General features: G+C 37.8%; 1 protein-coding gene across 1 annotated transcript in view; it reads right to left on the minus strand.

Moving 5' to 3' along the window:
• LOC102158214 (butyrophilin subfamily 1 member A1-like) overlaps positions 1-15337 on the minus strand; it is a 35939-nt gene extending 20602 nt beyond the window's left edge. The window contains exon 1 of the mRNA XM_084970544.1: positions 15259-15337. Within this exon, the coding sequence (XP_084826670.1) occupies positions 15259-15337 (79 nt within the window). The remainder of the gene's footprint in view (positions 1-15258) is intronic.

Raw genomic sequence — 15337 nt, forward strand, 5'->3', positions numbered from 1 at the left:
ATCATCTATCAATTATCACCTTAAATGTCAATGGACTGAATGCCCCAATCAAAAGACACAGAGTGGCTGAGTGGATAAAATGGCAAAAACCTTCAATATGCTGCCTACAAGAAACTCACCTTAGGACAAAAGATACATATAGATTGAAAGTGAAAGGGTGGGGAAAAATATTTCACGCCAATAGACATGACAGAAAAGCAGGAGTCGCAATGCTCATATCAGACAAAATAGACTTTAAAACAAAAGACATAAAGAAAGACAAAGAAGGACACTACTTAATGATTAAGGGATCCATCCAAGGAGAGGATGTTACTATCATCAACATATATACCCCAAATACAGGAGAACCCAGATACATACAACAAATATTAACAGACATAAAGGGAGATATTGATGGGAATACAATCATAGTAGGAGACCTTAATACCCCCCTCACATCAATGCACAGATCCTCTAGACAGAAAACCAATAAAGCAACAGAGATCCTAAAGGAAACAATAGAAAAGTTAGACTTCATTGATATCTTCAGGACACTACATCCAAAAAAAAGCAGAATACACATTCTTCTCAAATGCTCATGGAACATTCTCAAGAATCGACCACATATTGGGACACAAAGCGAATCTCAATAAATTTAGGAGCGTAGAAATTATCTCAAGTATCTTCTCTGACCACAATGCCATGAAATTAGAAACCAACCACGGGAAAAGGAAAGAGAAAAAACCTACTCCATGGAGACTAAACAACACGCTACTAAAAAACCAATGGGTCAATGAGGAAATCAAGAAGGAAATTAAAAACTACCTTGAAACAAATGATAATGAAGACACAACCTCTCAAAATCTATGGGATGCTGCGAAAGCAGTGCACAGAGGGAAATTTATAGCAATACAGGCCTTTCTCAAAAAAGAAGAAAGATCCCAAATTGACAACTTAACCCTCCACCTAAACGAATTAGAAAAAGAAGAACAAAAAAGTCCTAAAGTCAGCAGAAGGAAGGAAATTATAAAGATCAAAGAAGAAATCAATAAAATAGAGACTCAAAAAACAATAGAGAAAATTAATAAAACCAAGAGCTGGTTCTTTGAAAAGGTGAACAAAATTGACAAAGCCCTGGCCAGACTCACTAAAAAGAGGAGTGAAAGAACCCAAATAACCAAAATTAGAAATGAAAAAGGAGAAATCACAACGGATACAACAGAAATACAAAAAACCATAAGAGAATACTATGAACAACTATATGGCAACAAGGTTGACAATCTGGAAGAAATGGACAATTTTCTAGAATCTTACAGCCTGCCAAAACTGAATCAAGCAGAAACAGACCAACTGAACAGACCGATCACTAGAAATGAAATTGAAGAGGTCATAAAATCACTCCCTACAAATAAAAGTCCAGGACCAGATGGCTTCACAGGTGAATTCTATCAAACATATAAAGAGGAATTGCTGCCCATCCTCCTTAACCTCTTTCAAAAGGTTGAAGAAGAAGGAATACTCCCAAAGACATTCTATGAGGCCACCATCACCCTCATTCCAAAACCAGACAGAGATACCACCAAAAAAGAAAACTATCGCCCAATATCATTGATGAATATAGATGCAAAAATTCTCAACAAAATCTTAGCCAACCGAATCCAACAACATACCAAAAAAATTATACACCATGACCAGGTTGGGTTCATCCCAGGTTCACAAGGATGGTTCAACATACGCAAATCAATCAGCATCATACACCACATTACCAAAAAAAAAGTCAAAAATCATATGATCATCTCAATAGATGCAGAAAAACCATTTGACAAAGTCCAACATCCATTCATGATCAAGACCCTCGCCAAAGTGGGTATAGAGGGAACATTCCTGAATATAATCAAAGCCATTTATGAGAAACCCACAGCAAATATAATCCTCAATGGGGAAAAACTGAAAGCCTTCTCACTCAAATCTGGAACAAGACAGGGATGCCCACTCTCACCACTGCCCTTCAACATCGTTTTGGAAGTCCTAGCCACAGCAATTAGACAAACAAAAGAAATAAAAGGCATCCATATAGGAAGAGAAGAGATCAAACTGTCACTGTATGCAGATGACATGATACTAGACATAGAAAACCCTAAGGACTCAACCCCAAAACTCCTTGAACTGATTCATAAATTCAGCAAAGTAGCAGGATAGAAGATTAACATTCAGAAGTCAGTTGCATTTCTGTATACCAGCAATGAAATACTAGAAAAGGAATACAAAAATACAATACCTTTTAAAATTGTACCTCACAAAATCAAATACCTCGGAATACACCTGACCAAGGACCTATATGCCGAGAACTATAAAACTTTAATCAAAGAAATCAAAGAAGATGTAAAGAAATGGAAAGATATTCCATGTTCCTGGATTGGGAAAATCAATATTGTAAAAATGGCCATACTACCCAAAGCAATCTACAGATTCAATGCAATCCCTATCAAATGACCCATGACATTTTTCACAGAACTAGAACAAACTATCCAAACATTTATATGGAACCACAAAAGACCCAGAATCGCCAAAGCAATCCTGAGAAACAAAAACCAAGCAGGAGGCATAACTCTCCCAGACTTCAAGAAATACTACAAAGCCACAGTCATCAAAACAGTGTGGTACTGGTATCAAAACAGACAGACCAATGGAACAGAAGAGAGAATCCGGAAATAAACCCTGACACCTATGGTCAATTAATCTTTGACAAGGGAGGCAAGAACATCAAATGGGAAAAAGAAAGTCTATTCAGCAAGCATTGCTGGGAAACCTGGACAGCTGCATGCAAAGCAATGAAACTAGAACACACCCTCACACCATGCACCAAAATAAACTCCAAATGGCTGAAAGACTTAAATATACGACAGGACACCATCAAACTCCTAGAAGAAAACATAGGCAGAACACTCTCTGACATCAACATCATGAATATTTTCTCAGGTCAGTCTCCCAAAGCAATAGAAATTAGAGCAAAACGAAACCCATGGGACCTCATCAAACTGAAAAGCTTTTGCACAGCAAAGGAAACCCAAAAGAAAACAAAAAGACAACTTACAGAATGGGAGAAAATAGTTTCAAATGATGCAACCGACAAGGGCTTAATCTCTCGAATATATAAACAACTTATACAACCCAACAGCAAAAAAGCCAATCAATCAATGGAAAAATGGGCAAAAGACCTGAATAGACTGTTCTCCAAAGAAGATATACAGATGGCCAACAAACACATGAAAAAATGCTCAACATCGCTGATTATAAGAGAAATGCAAATCAAAACTACCATGAGATATCACCTCACACCAGTCAGAATGGCCATCATTAATAAATCCACAAATAACAAGTGCTGGAGGGGCTGTGGAGAAAAGGGAACCCTCCTGCACTGTTGGTGGGAATGTCAACTGGTACAGCCACTATGGAGAACAGTTTGGAGATACCTTAGACATCTATACATAGAACTTCCATATGACCCCGCAATCCCACTCTTGGCATCTATCCGGACAAATCTCTACCTAAAAGAGACACGTGCACCCGCATGTTCATTGCAGCACTATTCACAATAGCCAGGACATGGAAACAACCCAAATGTCCATCGACAGAGGATTGGATTCGGAAGAGGTGGTATATATACACAATGGAATACTACTCAGCCATAAAAAGGAATGACATAATGCCATTTGCAGCAACATGGATGGAACTAGAGAATCTCATACTGAGAATCTCTGAGTGAAATGAGCCAGAAAAGCAAAGACAAATACCATATGATATCACTTATAACAGGAATCTAATATCCAGCACAAATGAACATCTCCTCAGAAAAGAAAATCATGGACTTGGAGAAGAGACTTGTGGCTGCCTGATGGGAGGGGGAGGGAGTGGGAGGGATCGGGAGCTTGGGCTTATCAGACACAACTTAGAATAGATTTACAAGGAGATCCTGCTGAATAGCATTGAGAACTATGTCTAGATACTCATGTTGCAACAGAAGAAAGGGTGGTGGAAAAAATATAATGGTAATGTATACATGTAAGGATAACCTGACCCCCTTGCTGTACAGTGGGAAAATTAAAAAATATATATAAAAAAAAAATTTTGGGAGTTCCCGTCGTGGCGCAGTGGTTAACGAATCCGACTAGGAACCATGAGGTTGCGGGTTCGGTCCCTGCCCTTGCTCAGTGGGTTAACGATCCGGCGTTGCCGTGAGCTGTGGTGTAGGTTACAGACGCGGCTCGGATCCTGCGTTGCTGTGGCTCTGGCGTAGGCCGGTGGCTACAGCTCTGATTCAACCCCTAGCCTGGGAACCTCCATATGCCGTGGGAGCGGCCCAAGAAATAGAAACAACAACAACAACAAAAGACAAAAAGACAAAAGACAGAAAAAAAAAAAAATTTTAAAAGTTGAGTCTATTTTAAACAGCCCTCTGGCTCTCCCGAAGTAATTGAGTCCTGACTAGCCCACGTCTCTGCTCCTCCTACACTCTCAGTGTGGTTTCTTCTTCATATCTTTAGTTGTAGAAGGTCGCTTCTGCTAGTCTTCAGGTCTTCCTCTCAATACTGTCTGTGTAAGTGGTTGTCATTTTGGTGTGCCCATGAGAGGAGATGAGCTCAGGGTTTTCCTTCTCCATCATCTTGGCCATACCCACTCATTTCTCCATTAAATAAAAGACGTTAAATTTATAAACACCTTCAGATAACTTGGGAAATATGCAGTAAAACAGAATCCTACAAATTACAAAGATTTTGTTAATATGCAAACTGCCAATCCATCTAATGGGCATATCCAATCTACTTAACTGATTTATTTAAGTGGTAATTTTTCTAACAAAATTTCATTTGGCAGATGAGTGATGTATTTGATAAAGATAACAAGTGTGGTATTGCTGTGGTTGAGAAAAGAATATAAATCCTGGTTATCTTATTGTTCCGGCTCATCAAAACTCCATAAACATGTGATGTTCTGCCGGGTCCAGTGAGGTTAGGCAAAAGTGAGAGAAGGTGTGCTGGGCTGACACATGTTTTTATCATATAACCTCCAGTTGTTCTTCTTCAGCTCCATTAGGAAAATATACAGGGGTTGGTAGATTTTTACAGAAATCCTAATACACAGAGTTTAGAGTCTCTGAGAGGCTACCAGACTCTTCTATCCTGTTTATAGAGGGAGGTTGTCACCCTATTAGATCTTGCAGGTTGCTCCCAGAATATTGTATTTACACACTGAATTAATGAATCTGCTTCCTTTTTTCTGTAATTCAATCAGCATTTTTGATTGAGATAGCTTTAAAACTAAACCTTCTCTGTAGCATTTCCTGCCAGATTTCTGCATTTTGTTTCCCTTCTTTCTTTTGTTTCTGCCTTTCTCTTCCCTCTCTTCTCTTTGAATTTATGCATTACTGCTCTTTCACAGATTCTTACATGGCTTTAGCTGGGAGTTTATCAATAAAAGAGAAATCCATTTTAATATATAAAATATTTTCCTCAAAGACTATTAGTCAATCCTTCCTTTTTAACTTTGAAAAATCCCTTAAGGATTACCATGCATTCCTAACTATAATATCACTTCACAGAAAAAAAAAAGGAAAAAGGAAAGAAATTAACACTTGTAGTAAGTTCTCTGTGAATCTCTTTAGAAATAATTTTCTAATTATTTAAAGAAATGGAAAAATGTCATTCTCAAATATTGTCTTAGAATTTTGGGATTCCTAAACAAAAGCAGACAAATAGGTTGAGTCTTATAAGATACTGGTTTTTTGCCTTGGGGCACAATCAGGACTTCAATCAAAAGAGGAGGGATACCAAGAAAATCTGGTGGTAGTCCTCAGTTGAAGACAATAAGATCAGTTTCTGTGGGTAAAAGGAGCTGGCATTTGTATAGCTGAACACTGGGAGGAGTAAGCTATGCAAAGAAATAACTTCAAATATCTGCTTAGAGTTCTGCCTGGATGCACTTGTCGAATATTAAGCTATGTGTGCATAGGGTGAAGTGGCCTAAAGAAGTGAGGCATGTAATGGCCAAGGATCTGTAAGGTAAAATATTTACATGGCTTATATAGGGCTAGGAGGCACTCATGTTAGATCAAAAAGTTGTCATTGAACATATAGTGCACTGAGCAGATATCAAAAAATGGGCCCATCTAGTGGTAAGACAAAAGGAATCATATGTTGAAGGCTATCTATGCCTGCTCTGGAGAAGTTTAAAACAAATCAAAATAATTTAATCAATTTTTGAATAACTTAACTCTGTGCCAGAATAAAGTCAATACTCAAAAAAGGAAAAAAAAAATATACACTAAATCCAGTAGTCAGAGATGTAATAGTCTAAATAGCTAACATCCAACAAAAAATTACAAGCTAGATAGAGAAGAAAAACATAATCCATAAGTAGGAGAGAAACATTCAAATGAAAAGACTTAAAATGGTTGAGATGGTACACTTCAATAATGATTTTAAAATAGTATTTTTGTCTGAATTAATAATATATTCATTAATTTAAAAAAACACCATGAGTGGAGTTCCCGTCGTGGTGCAGTGGTTAACGAATCTGACTAGGAACCATGAGGTTGCGGGTTCAGTCCCTGCCCTTGCTCAGTGGGTTAACGATCCAGCATTGCTGTGAGCTGCAGTTTAGGTTGCAGAACGTGGCTCGGATCCTGTGTTGCTGTGGCTCTGGCGTAGGCCGGTGGCTACAGCTCCGATTCAACCCCTAGCCTGGGAATGTCCATGTGCCGCGGGAGCGGCCCAGGAAATAGCAAAAAGACAAAAAAAAAAAAAAAAAAAAAAAAAAAAAAAAAAAAAAAAAAAACCACCATGAGAAAAAAAAACACAAAAGTACAAGCAGAAAAAAGAGACAAGTAGAACCCTCTAGGATTAAAATGCAATATTTCAAAACTGATTTGCTAGATGGAAACAGTACATGAGACACTGAAGAAGCAAAAATTACTAAAAATGGAGACATAAAAATAAAATATTAAACCCACTTAAGCAAAGAGAAAAAATGGCATCAAATGAGTTAATATGCATGTATTTCAGATTTTAGAAGCAGTGTAATGAGCAGGGAAAATAAAGAAGAAATAGTTGTCCAAACATCCAAATTTTTGAAAATAGAAAGCCACAGCTGGCCCCAAGCTGGGTAAACATAAAGAGTTCCTCATTAATAAATATTTTTTTAAAAACCTGGAAAACAGGAAAAGACATTTCACCAAAAATAGTTTGTTATTTTTAGGGCTGCAGCCACGGCATTTGGAAGTTCCCAGGCTGAGGGAGAATCGAAGCTACAGCTGCAGGCCTACGCCACAGCCACAGCAACACCGGGGTGAGGCCAGGGATTGAACCCGCATCTTCATGGATCCTAGTTGGGTTCATTAATCACTGAGCCACAAAGGGAACACCCCCCTCCAAAAGAGATCTGAGTCAATTTTTTTTGCAGTTTTTTGTCAGTAAACATGCAAGTCAGAAGACTATCAAGTCACAACTTGAAACTCTGAAAAGGAAAAAAGAAAAAACTAGAATTCTAAAGCTAATTATGTATCTAATGGAGGGAGGATGAATTATTTGTTCAAAGAAATGTAGAGGCATTTTTCAAGAGAATAACACCACCACACTATAGAAGAAGCCAGTGTTTATATAGAAGGGATGACATAAAATGAAAATAGGAGGAATAGGAATGGATGGAAAGTAGAGAGACAGAAATGACCAGACCTTAAAACAGGGGAAGTCCAACACCATAAAGTCTACATGCGAATAATAGACCTCCAGGAGCACCGGAGGCCAACAGACGGCTTATACATTTTTTAAAAGGCAGGGAATCATAAAGACATCAAGAAACCAGTTATTTTAAAGGGCTTTGGGGAAAGGGGTATTAGAAAACTTACCAACTTTTTTCTGAAGTTCTTCTGAAAAATAGAAATGCAAAGATCAATGTAAATCTCATGAGCTAGACACAGGGCGTGAAGTTCAAATGTATTGAAAAAAATTAGTATTTAAAATGCACACTCTCAGAATGCAGAGGGTTGCTCTCACATACACACAGAAACCAAGCCACACAGACAGTGAATCTGAGCTCACTTATTATTTGGTTTGTTAGCTTCAATTTGGTCTTTGGCTGGGGTTAAATATATACAGTAGCTACACTGTGTAAAGTCATCTTAACCAGCCACAGCAATGCAGCATCCAAGCCACATTTGAAACCTACACCACAGCTCACAGCTACACCGGGGCGAGGCCAGGGATTGAACCCGCATCTTCATGGATCCTAGTCAGGTTCATTAACCACTAAGTCATGAAGGGAACATCCCCCAAAATAGATTTGAATCAATTTTTTTGCAGTTCTTTTTCAGTAAATAAGTAAACCAGAAGACTATCAAATCACAACTTTAAACTCTGAAAAGGAAAAAAGAAAAAATAGATTTCTAAAGCTAATTATGCATCCAATGGAGGGGGAATGAATTATTTTTCAAACAAAGAAATGTAGAGACTTGTCACTAGAAGAGCACCACTATGAGATAGAAGAAGCCAGTGTTTATATAGAAGGGATGACATAAAATCAAGTAGGAAGAATGGGAATGGATTGGGAGGTATCGGAACAGAAATGACCGGACTTTAAAACAGGGGAAGTCCAACACCATAAAGTCTGCATGTGAATAACAGACATCCAGGAGCACTGGAGGCCAACAGATGGCTTATACATTTTTTAAAAGGCAGGGAATCATAAAGACATCAAGAAACCAGTTTTTTTTTTTTTTTTTTTTTTTTTTTTTTTTTTTTTTTTGTCCTTTTGCCTTTTCTTGGGCCGCTCCCGCGGCATATGGAGGTTCCCAGGCTAGGGGTCTAATCGGAGCCGTAGCCACCAGCCTACGCCACAGCCACAGCAACGCAGGATCCGAGCCACGTCTGCAACCTACACCACAGCTCACGGCAACACCGGATCGTTAACCCACTGAGCAAGGGCAGGGACCGAACCCGCAACCTCATGGTTCCTAGTCAGATTCGTTAACCACTGCGCCACGATGGGAACTCTGAAACCAGTTGTTTTAAAGGGCTTTGGGGAAAGGGGTATTAGAAAACTTACCAACTTTTTTCTGAAGTTCTTCTGAAAAATAGAAATGCAAAGATCAATGTAAATCTCATGAGCTAGACACAGGGTGTGAAATTCAAATATATTGAAAAAATTAGTATTTAAAATGTACACAGAATGCAGAAGGCTGTTCTCACATACACACAGAAACCAAGCCACACAGACAGTGAATCTGAGCTCACTTATTATTTGGTTTGTTAGCTTCAATTTGGTCTTTGGCTGGGGTTAAATATATACAATCAATTCTTATACTGCGGTAGCTACACTGTGTAAAGTCACCTCAAACACTTTGTTAGAGTGAACAGAATCACTGCTCTATAGATTCCTAAAACACAGTTATGTTGCTGGGTGCCTCTATGCACAAAAGTTTTTGTCTATCAATTAATATGCAATTTTATTGAATCTGAGTTTCTGTTTTAACCTAGCCTGAATAAAGCTTATCTTCAACTAAATGACATGGGCAGAGGGCAGGGGAGGGCAAAAAGTATTAAATGACAGTAAAGGAGGTTCTAAATCAAATGACCTTAATCTTTCTGGGAGAACTCGTACATGTCAGAAATATTAAATATGCCCAAATTTCAAAAGTATTCTGATAAAATTTACAAGAAAGAAAAGATCTGTTGCAACTAGAAGACAAATCAAAGCAGTAACAATGGGGGAAACTGAATGGCAAACAAAGATGGGTAACCCCAGTTGGAAAGATAAATTAACAACATAAAACAGAATAAAAATATGTGTCTGCGTAACTTGAGAAAGGCGATCCTCACTTGTTGAAGGCAAGGGTACGAGAAACAGATGAAATAATGACAAGGTCCTCGGTGCAATACGCTATCGGTACTTGCCTTTCTCATGGTCACTGCCCTCTAAAAAGTAGGAGGAAGGAAGAAACTATCCATTCCAAATGAATCTATTTTGTCAGGAATGGAGGAGGACAAAATTTAAAACCCCTTTATAGTTTACTCTATGGCACATATTGACCCATATTTATGAGAATTGATACCTTAAGATTTCAAAGGGCATTCCAACAATCAGAAGTTGTGTGTGTGTGTGTGTGTGTGTTTGAGTGTGCGCGTGCGCGTGTGGGTGCATTTGTTTGTTTGCATCACTCCACTCCTTGGTGCAAAAAGAGCTAAGACGGGAAACATGAGAGGAAGACTGACAGGAATTCTGCTGGGTTAAATGATGTCAGTCATTCCTCTTTCGTTGGCCCTTTTCAGAATAAAGAGCAAATATGCACACATCCATGACACAGTTACCACACAAAAAGTGATGAGGAAGCACACAGTAAAGGCACCCTTTTGTCCAAAGCTGAGTATGTAGCAGTAGTCACATAAAACCTGTACTATACATTGACAGTAGATACTCTTACATTATATTCTGGATGGAAACAAGAATATGATCTGAAGATATCATTAGAAAAGGAGAATGTTAAAATTTATGATCTTATTAGGTTTTCTTTTGGAAACATCCCAGGACCATAGTTATAAACATTCCTCATATAAAACTTTCAGAATCAAGAGCTGTTATATTTGGACTTCCCTTAAGACATATAGGCCACTACTAATATTTAAAAGGGATTGAGTTTGCCAATGTGATAATTGTGTCAAAAAATACAAAATAATTAATTATAAGTATTATGATTGGATATTTTCTCAAAAGTGAGAATTATGAATATATTTGTAAATGAAAGGATCCTAGATACTTATTCACAGCCATATGAAGATGTAAATATTTCCAATAAAAGTAATTACAAGGGAAAATATACCATCTAGCATTATTTATAATTTTGGTTTGTAACTCCTTTTAAAGATATTTCCACAAGATGTAAAAGCAAATGCATAAAATAATAAGTCTGTGTTAATGAGTACACAATGTAGAAAGATGTAATGTGTAACACTGATTACAAAAGGGGGGTAGAGCTTCACAGAAGTAGAGTATTTCTGATGCATTTGAAGTCACATTGCTGTCAAGAGAAAATAGATTGTCAAAACTTTAGGATATTAGATACAACTCCATGGTTTCCACAAAGAAAATATCCACGGACTACACAGAAAAGGAAATGATAAGTAATCTCAACGTGCCATTAAAAAAAAAAAAAAAAAGGCCAACTGATTCAAAGGAAGAAAGCAATGCAGGAAATGAGGGACAAAACTGCTATAAGACAGAAAGCAAGTAGTAAGAAGCTACAGTCTTTCTCAATCACTAATTATATTTAAAGCAAATAAGTCAAAGATCCCAATCAAAAGACACAGATTGGGCACATAGATTAAAAAAATCCAATAATGCTCTAAAAGTAAATAATTTTGATATAAATACACACAGGTTGTAAGTGAAACAATGGAGAAAGACATTCCATTCAAATACAAACCAAGAGAGAACTATCCTATTATCAGAGAACTGACCGTAAGACAAAACCTGTTAAAAATAATCAAAGAAGGACATTGTATATTCATAAAAGGGCAAATCGCCAAGAAGATATAAAAAATATAAGCTTGTATACACCAAATAACAGATGCCCAAAATATACAAAGCAAACACTGACAAAGCGGAGGGAGAAATGGGCAGATTTACACTATTGGTTGGAGACTTCAGTACTCCATTTTTAATAATGGATAGAATGACCAAATAGAAGATCAATGGAGAAATAGAGGGTTGAACAGCATTAAGCCAATCAGATTTAACAGACCTATACATTAAATTCTATGAAAAAGAGCAGAGTGTGTACTTTTTTCTGTAATGAACATAGCACATTCTCTAAATAGACCATGTGTTGGGCTGTAGAGAAAAAGTCTTAATAAATTTTAAAGTTGATGCAATACAAAATATCTTTTCTGATTACAAAGGAATGAAGTTAGAAATCAATAATAAAAGGAAATCTGAAAAAAATCACAATTATGTGGAAATTAAACAACACACTCTTAGGAGTTCCCCGGTGACTCAGCAAGTTAGGGATCCAGTGTTTTCCCTGCTGTGACTTGGGTTGCTGCTAAGACACAGGTTGGTTTCCTGGCCTGGGAACTTCCACATGCCATGAATATGGGAAAAAAAAGCTCTCAGAAGAAAGAAAATAATAAAGATTAGAAAGAAGATTAACAAAATAGTAGAAAAGTAATGATGAAAGGCAATGAAACAAAAAGTTGGTTCTTTTTTTTTCCAGTTATTCACCATTTGAAATAAGATGGCCTTTTGTTTTTTTAATTTTTTTAATAATGATTTTTATTTTTTCCATTATAGCTGGTTTACACTGTTGTGTTAATTTTCTACTGTACAGCAAGGTGACCCAGTCATGCATACATGTTTACATTCTTTTTTTTCTCTCGTCAATCATGCTCCATCATAAGTGACTAGATCTAGTTCCCAGTGCTATACAGCAGGATCTCATCACTTATCCATTCCAAGGGCAATAGTTTTCATCTATTAACCCCAAATTCCCAGTCCATCCCACTTGCCCCTTCCCCCTTGGCAACCCCAAGTCTCTTCTCCATGCTCCATGTCCATGAGTTTCTTTTCCGTGGAAAGGTAAAGATGGCCTTTTAAATTTTTCTTCTTTTTTTTTTTTTTTGTCTTTTTGTCTTTTTTTAGGGCCGCACCCATGGCATATGGAGGTTCCTGGCTAGGGGTCTAATCGGAGCTGTAGCCACCGGCCTACGCCACAGCCACAGCAGTGCGGGATCTGAGCCACATCTGTGACCTACACCACAGCTCATAGCAACCCTGGGTCCTTAACCCACTGAGCAAGGCCAGGGATCGAACCCTCAACCTCATGGTTCCTAGTCAGATTCGTTTCCACTGTGCCACAATGGGAACTCCAAAATTTTCAATACTTATTCTGATTGCTGAATATTAAGGACTTCCAACATTTGAAAACAGCCTTTACCTTCTCCAAAATTGCCTCCATTCAAAGTTAAATGTCCTTAGAAAATTCCATCTTATTCCAAGTATTTAGACCCTTCACAATTCTGTATATTATACCTCTGACATGTTCCTCTTATTTAATTTTTTTTTCAAATTCAGTATCCCAGCACTAAGCAGAGAACTCTAGCTGAAACATGACCACAGAAAAGCACACTGACATCTCTTGCTTGGAGATTACTTCTGCACTGAGAAACTCAGAGTGTGCTCTTCTCTGTTCTCAACTCAAGGGTAAACTCTTTTAAGGAGTGGGGGGGATGCTCCCTTTAGCTCACAAGATGACTCTGACTATCTTCATGTGGTTTCTTACACATGAAATGACAATATATGATTACTATCAGGATGGAAATATATATGGCCTGACTGATATTGCATAAATTATTCCAAGACAGAGATTGGAAAATATTCACTCTTGATATGTTTATGACTCACTGACCAACCAATGCAGCTTCTTTGTTCCTTCATTTCAAGGACACTCTAGATACAGAGTCAAGCTTGGGCCTCCACCAGAGTTCAGACAACCCCCCATCTCTCTCCAGAAAGGAAAACACTGAATTGATACTGGAGAGAGCTTGGGTCAATTGATAAAGGACTTTGTGGGTCTAACCCTGACTGTGTTAGTTCACATGAATGAGAGCAAGTGAAGACAGCATGTCTACTCTCAGAGGAAGCTTCAAGCAGTTCCCAGTGAAAACCGTATCTCTGTAGGTGGAAAGAGTACATAAATCTTACATGAGGGTGACTTGAATATACCCCACTAATGGCAAGAAATAGTTTTTCTTATTGGGGCAAACTTTTCCTCATTCACCAGTTGTATGTGAATATACACTGGTGACTTACACACTTGATCAAATCATCATTTTTCAAGACAGAAAAGGTTCATCACTTGTCCAAAGTCTCATTTTATATATTTCTCAGTACTTAATAGGAATCAGAATTATAGTCACTAGAGACTGGATTTCTACTCCACTCTCAGAACCTCCAAATAAATGCACATTATGATTTTTGATCATGCACATTAATACCCACCTATAATTCCTTGTCAATGTATTATTTAAAAGATTTTATTTCATTACTATGCCCAGTATGAGAGTATTGGTTTTCAATTTTACAAGGTGATTTTTCAATATTTTTAGAATATAAAAATAAATGGATTAGAGTGAGATTACTCAAGGAGTTTGAATTGTGAGTTTGGAGTAAAGAGAAAAAGACCCAGAATATGCAAGAAGCATATTACCAAAAGCATCACAGATCCAAAGAAGAGAAATACGGGAAGAGTGATAGTATCCAAAAATTAAAGTGTACTGAAAGAAGTGAGATAGAAGAATGAGGTGGAAGAAAAAAATCAACATATAATGAGAAATAGATTCGTGAGGTAAAAACTGCTTAGAGATCACTAACTAGGGAATGAATAGACAGTTTGGGCGGATCTAAAAGTAACAGCCCCAACCCCTGGCTTTGTACCTTGTGGTCTGCTCTCTCTCTGCGGCTCAAATATACTCAAACACACCTACACATATAAACACAAACTATAGCAGTAACAAAAATAAAACTTACCTTCTCCAGAGTTTGTAAATAGTCTCTGAAACCAACTCATTGTTTGAGTTACCAGCTGAGAAGTGAGTTTGTTTCACGTCTGTCACTCTTGGTCCACAAGAAATTCCCAGATTTATGCTGATCTGGGTTGTAGAGCTTGAAGTCCCCTTGTGCTTCCTATGCCAGGACAGAAGGGAGGCACAGTACCACCCAGGGCTGTATCCTTGAGCCAGCTTCAGTCACAGGAACCAGGGTTCTGGCTCCCAAGCTCTACAGCCAGGTAGATTATAGTTATCTCAGAAGCAGGGAAGGAGACTCTGGACTTTTGTCCTCATGGGACGATATTATCTTAGTTATGAGCATAAATTTTCTTACTTGAATGCGCATTTACATACAAAGTTCAATTGCTGCGTGGTTAGTTAGTTTGTTTTTCTTCAAGCAGATAAACCCCAGTGAGACTGTCTAGTGCTGGAGAAAGAAGAAATTTTATGTTCACTTGACAATCTGTGAGAACCAATTAAACTTAAGCCAGGATTGTTACAGAGTAGGCAATAATTCTGGGTTTCTTTACTTGTTGATTCCAGTCCTTGCTCCAAGACTATACTTCTGCCATCCAAATTTAGTACTAGCTTCTATTCTTCTCAAATTTGGTGACTTTCTGAACTCTGCCTGACAAGGTAAACCTAGATTCTGTTATAGTCGTCTTGGTATCTTTCTAATCCTTACCTAGGTCCACAATCCTTTCATAGTGGAAAAATATGCCATCGTGTGGCAGTACCCAAATTTTGTTTATCCGTTCATCCAT

The sequence above is a fragment of the Sus scrofa genome, chromosome 7, assembly GCF_054392235.1.
Source record: "Sus scrofa isolate SSC_HxYL_T2T_F1_AM1 chromosome 7, Sscrofa_HxYL_maternal_Yorkshire_Landrace_v2.0, whole genome shotgun sequence".
Lineage (NCBI taxonomy): Eukaryota > Metazoa > Chordata > Mammalia > Artiodactyla > Suidae > Sus > Sus scrofa.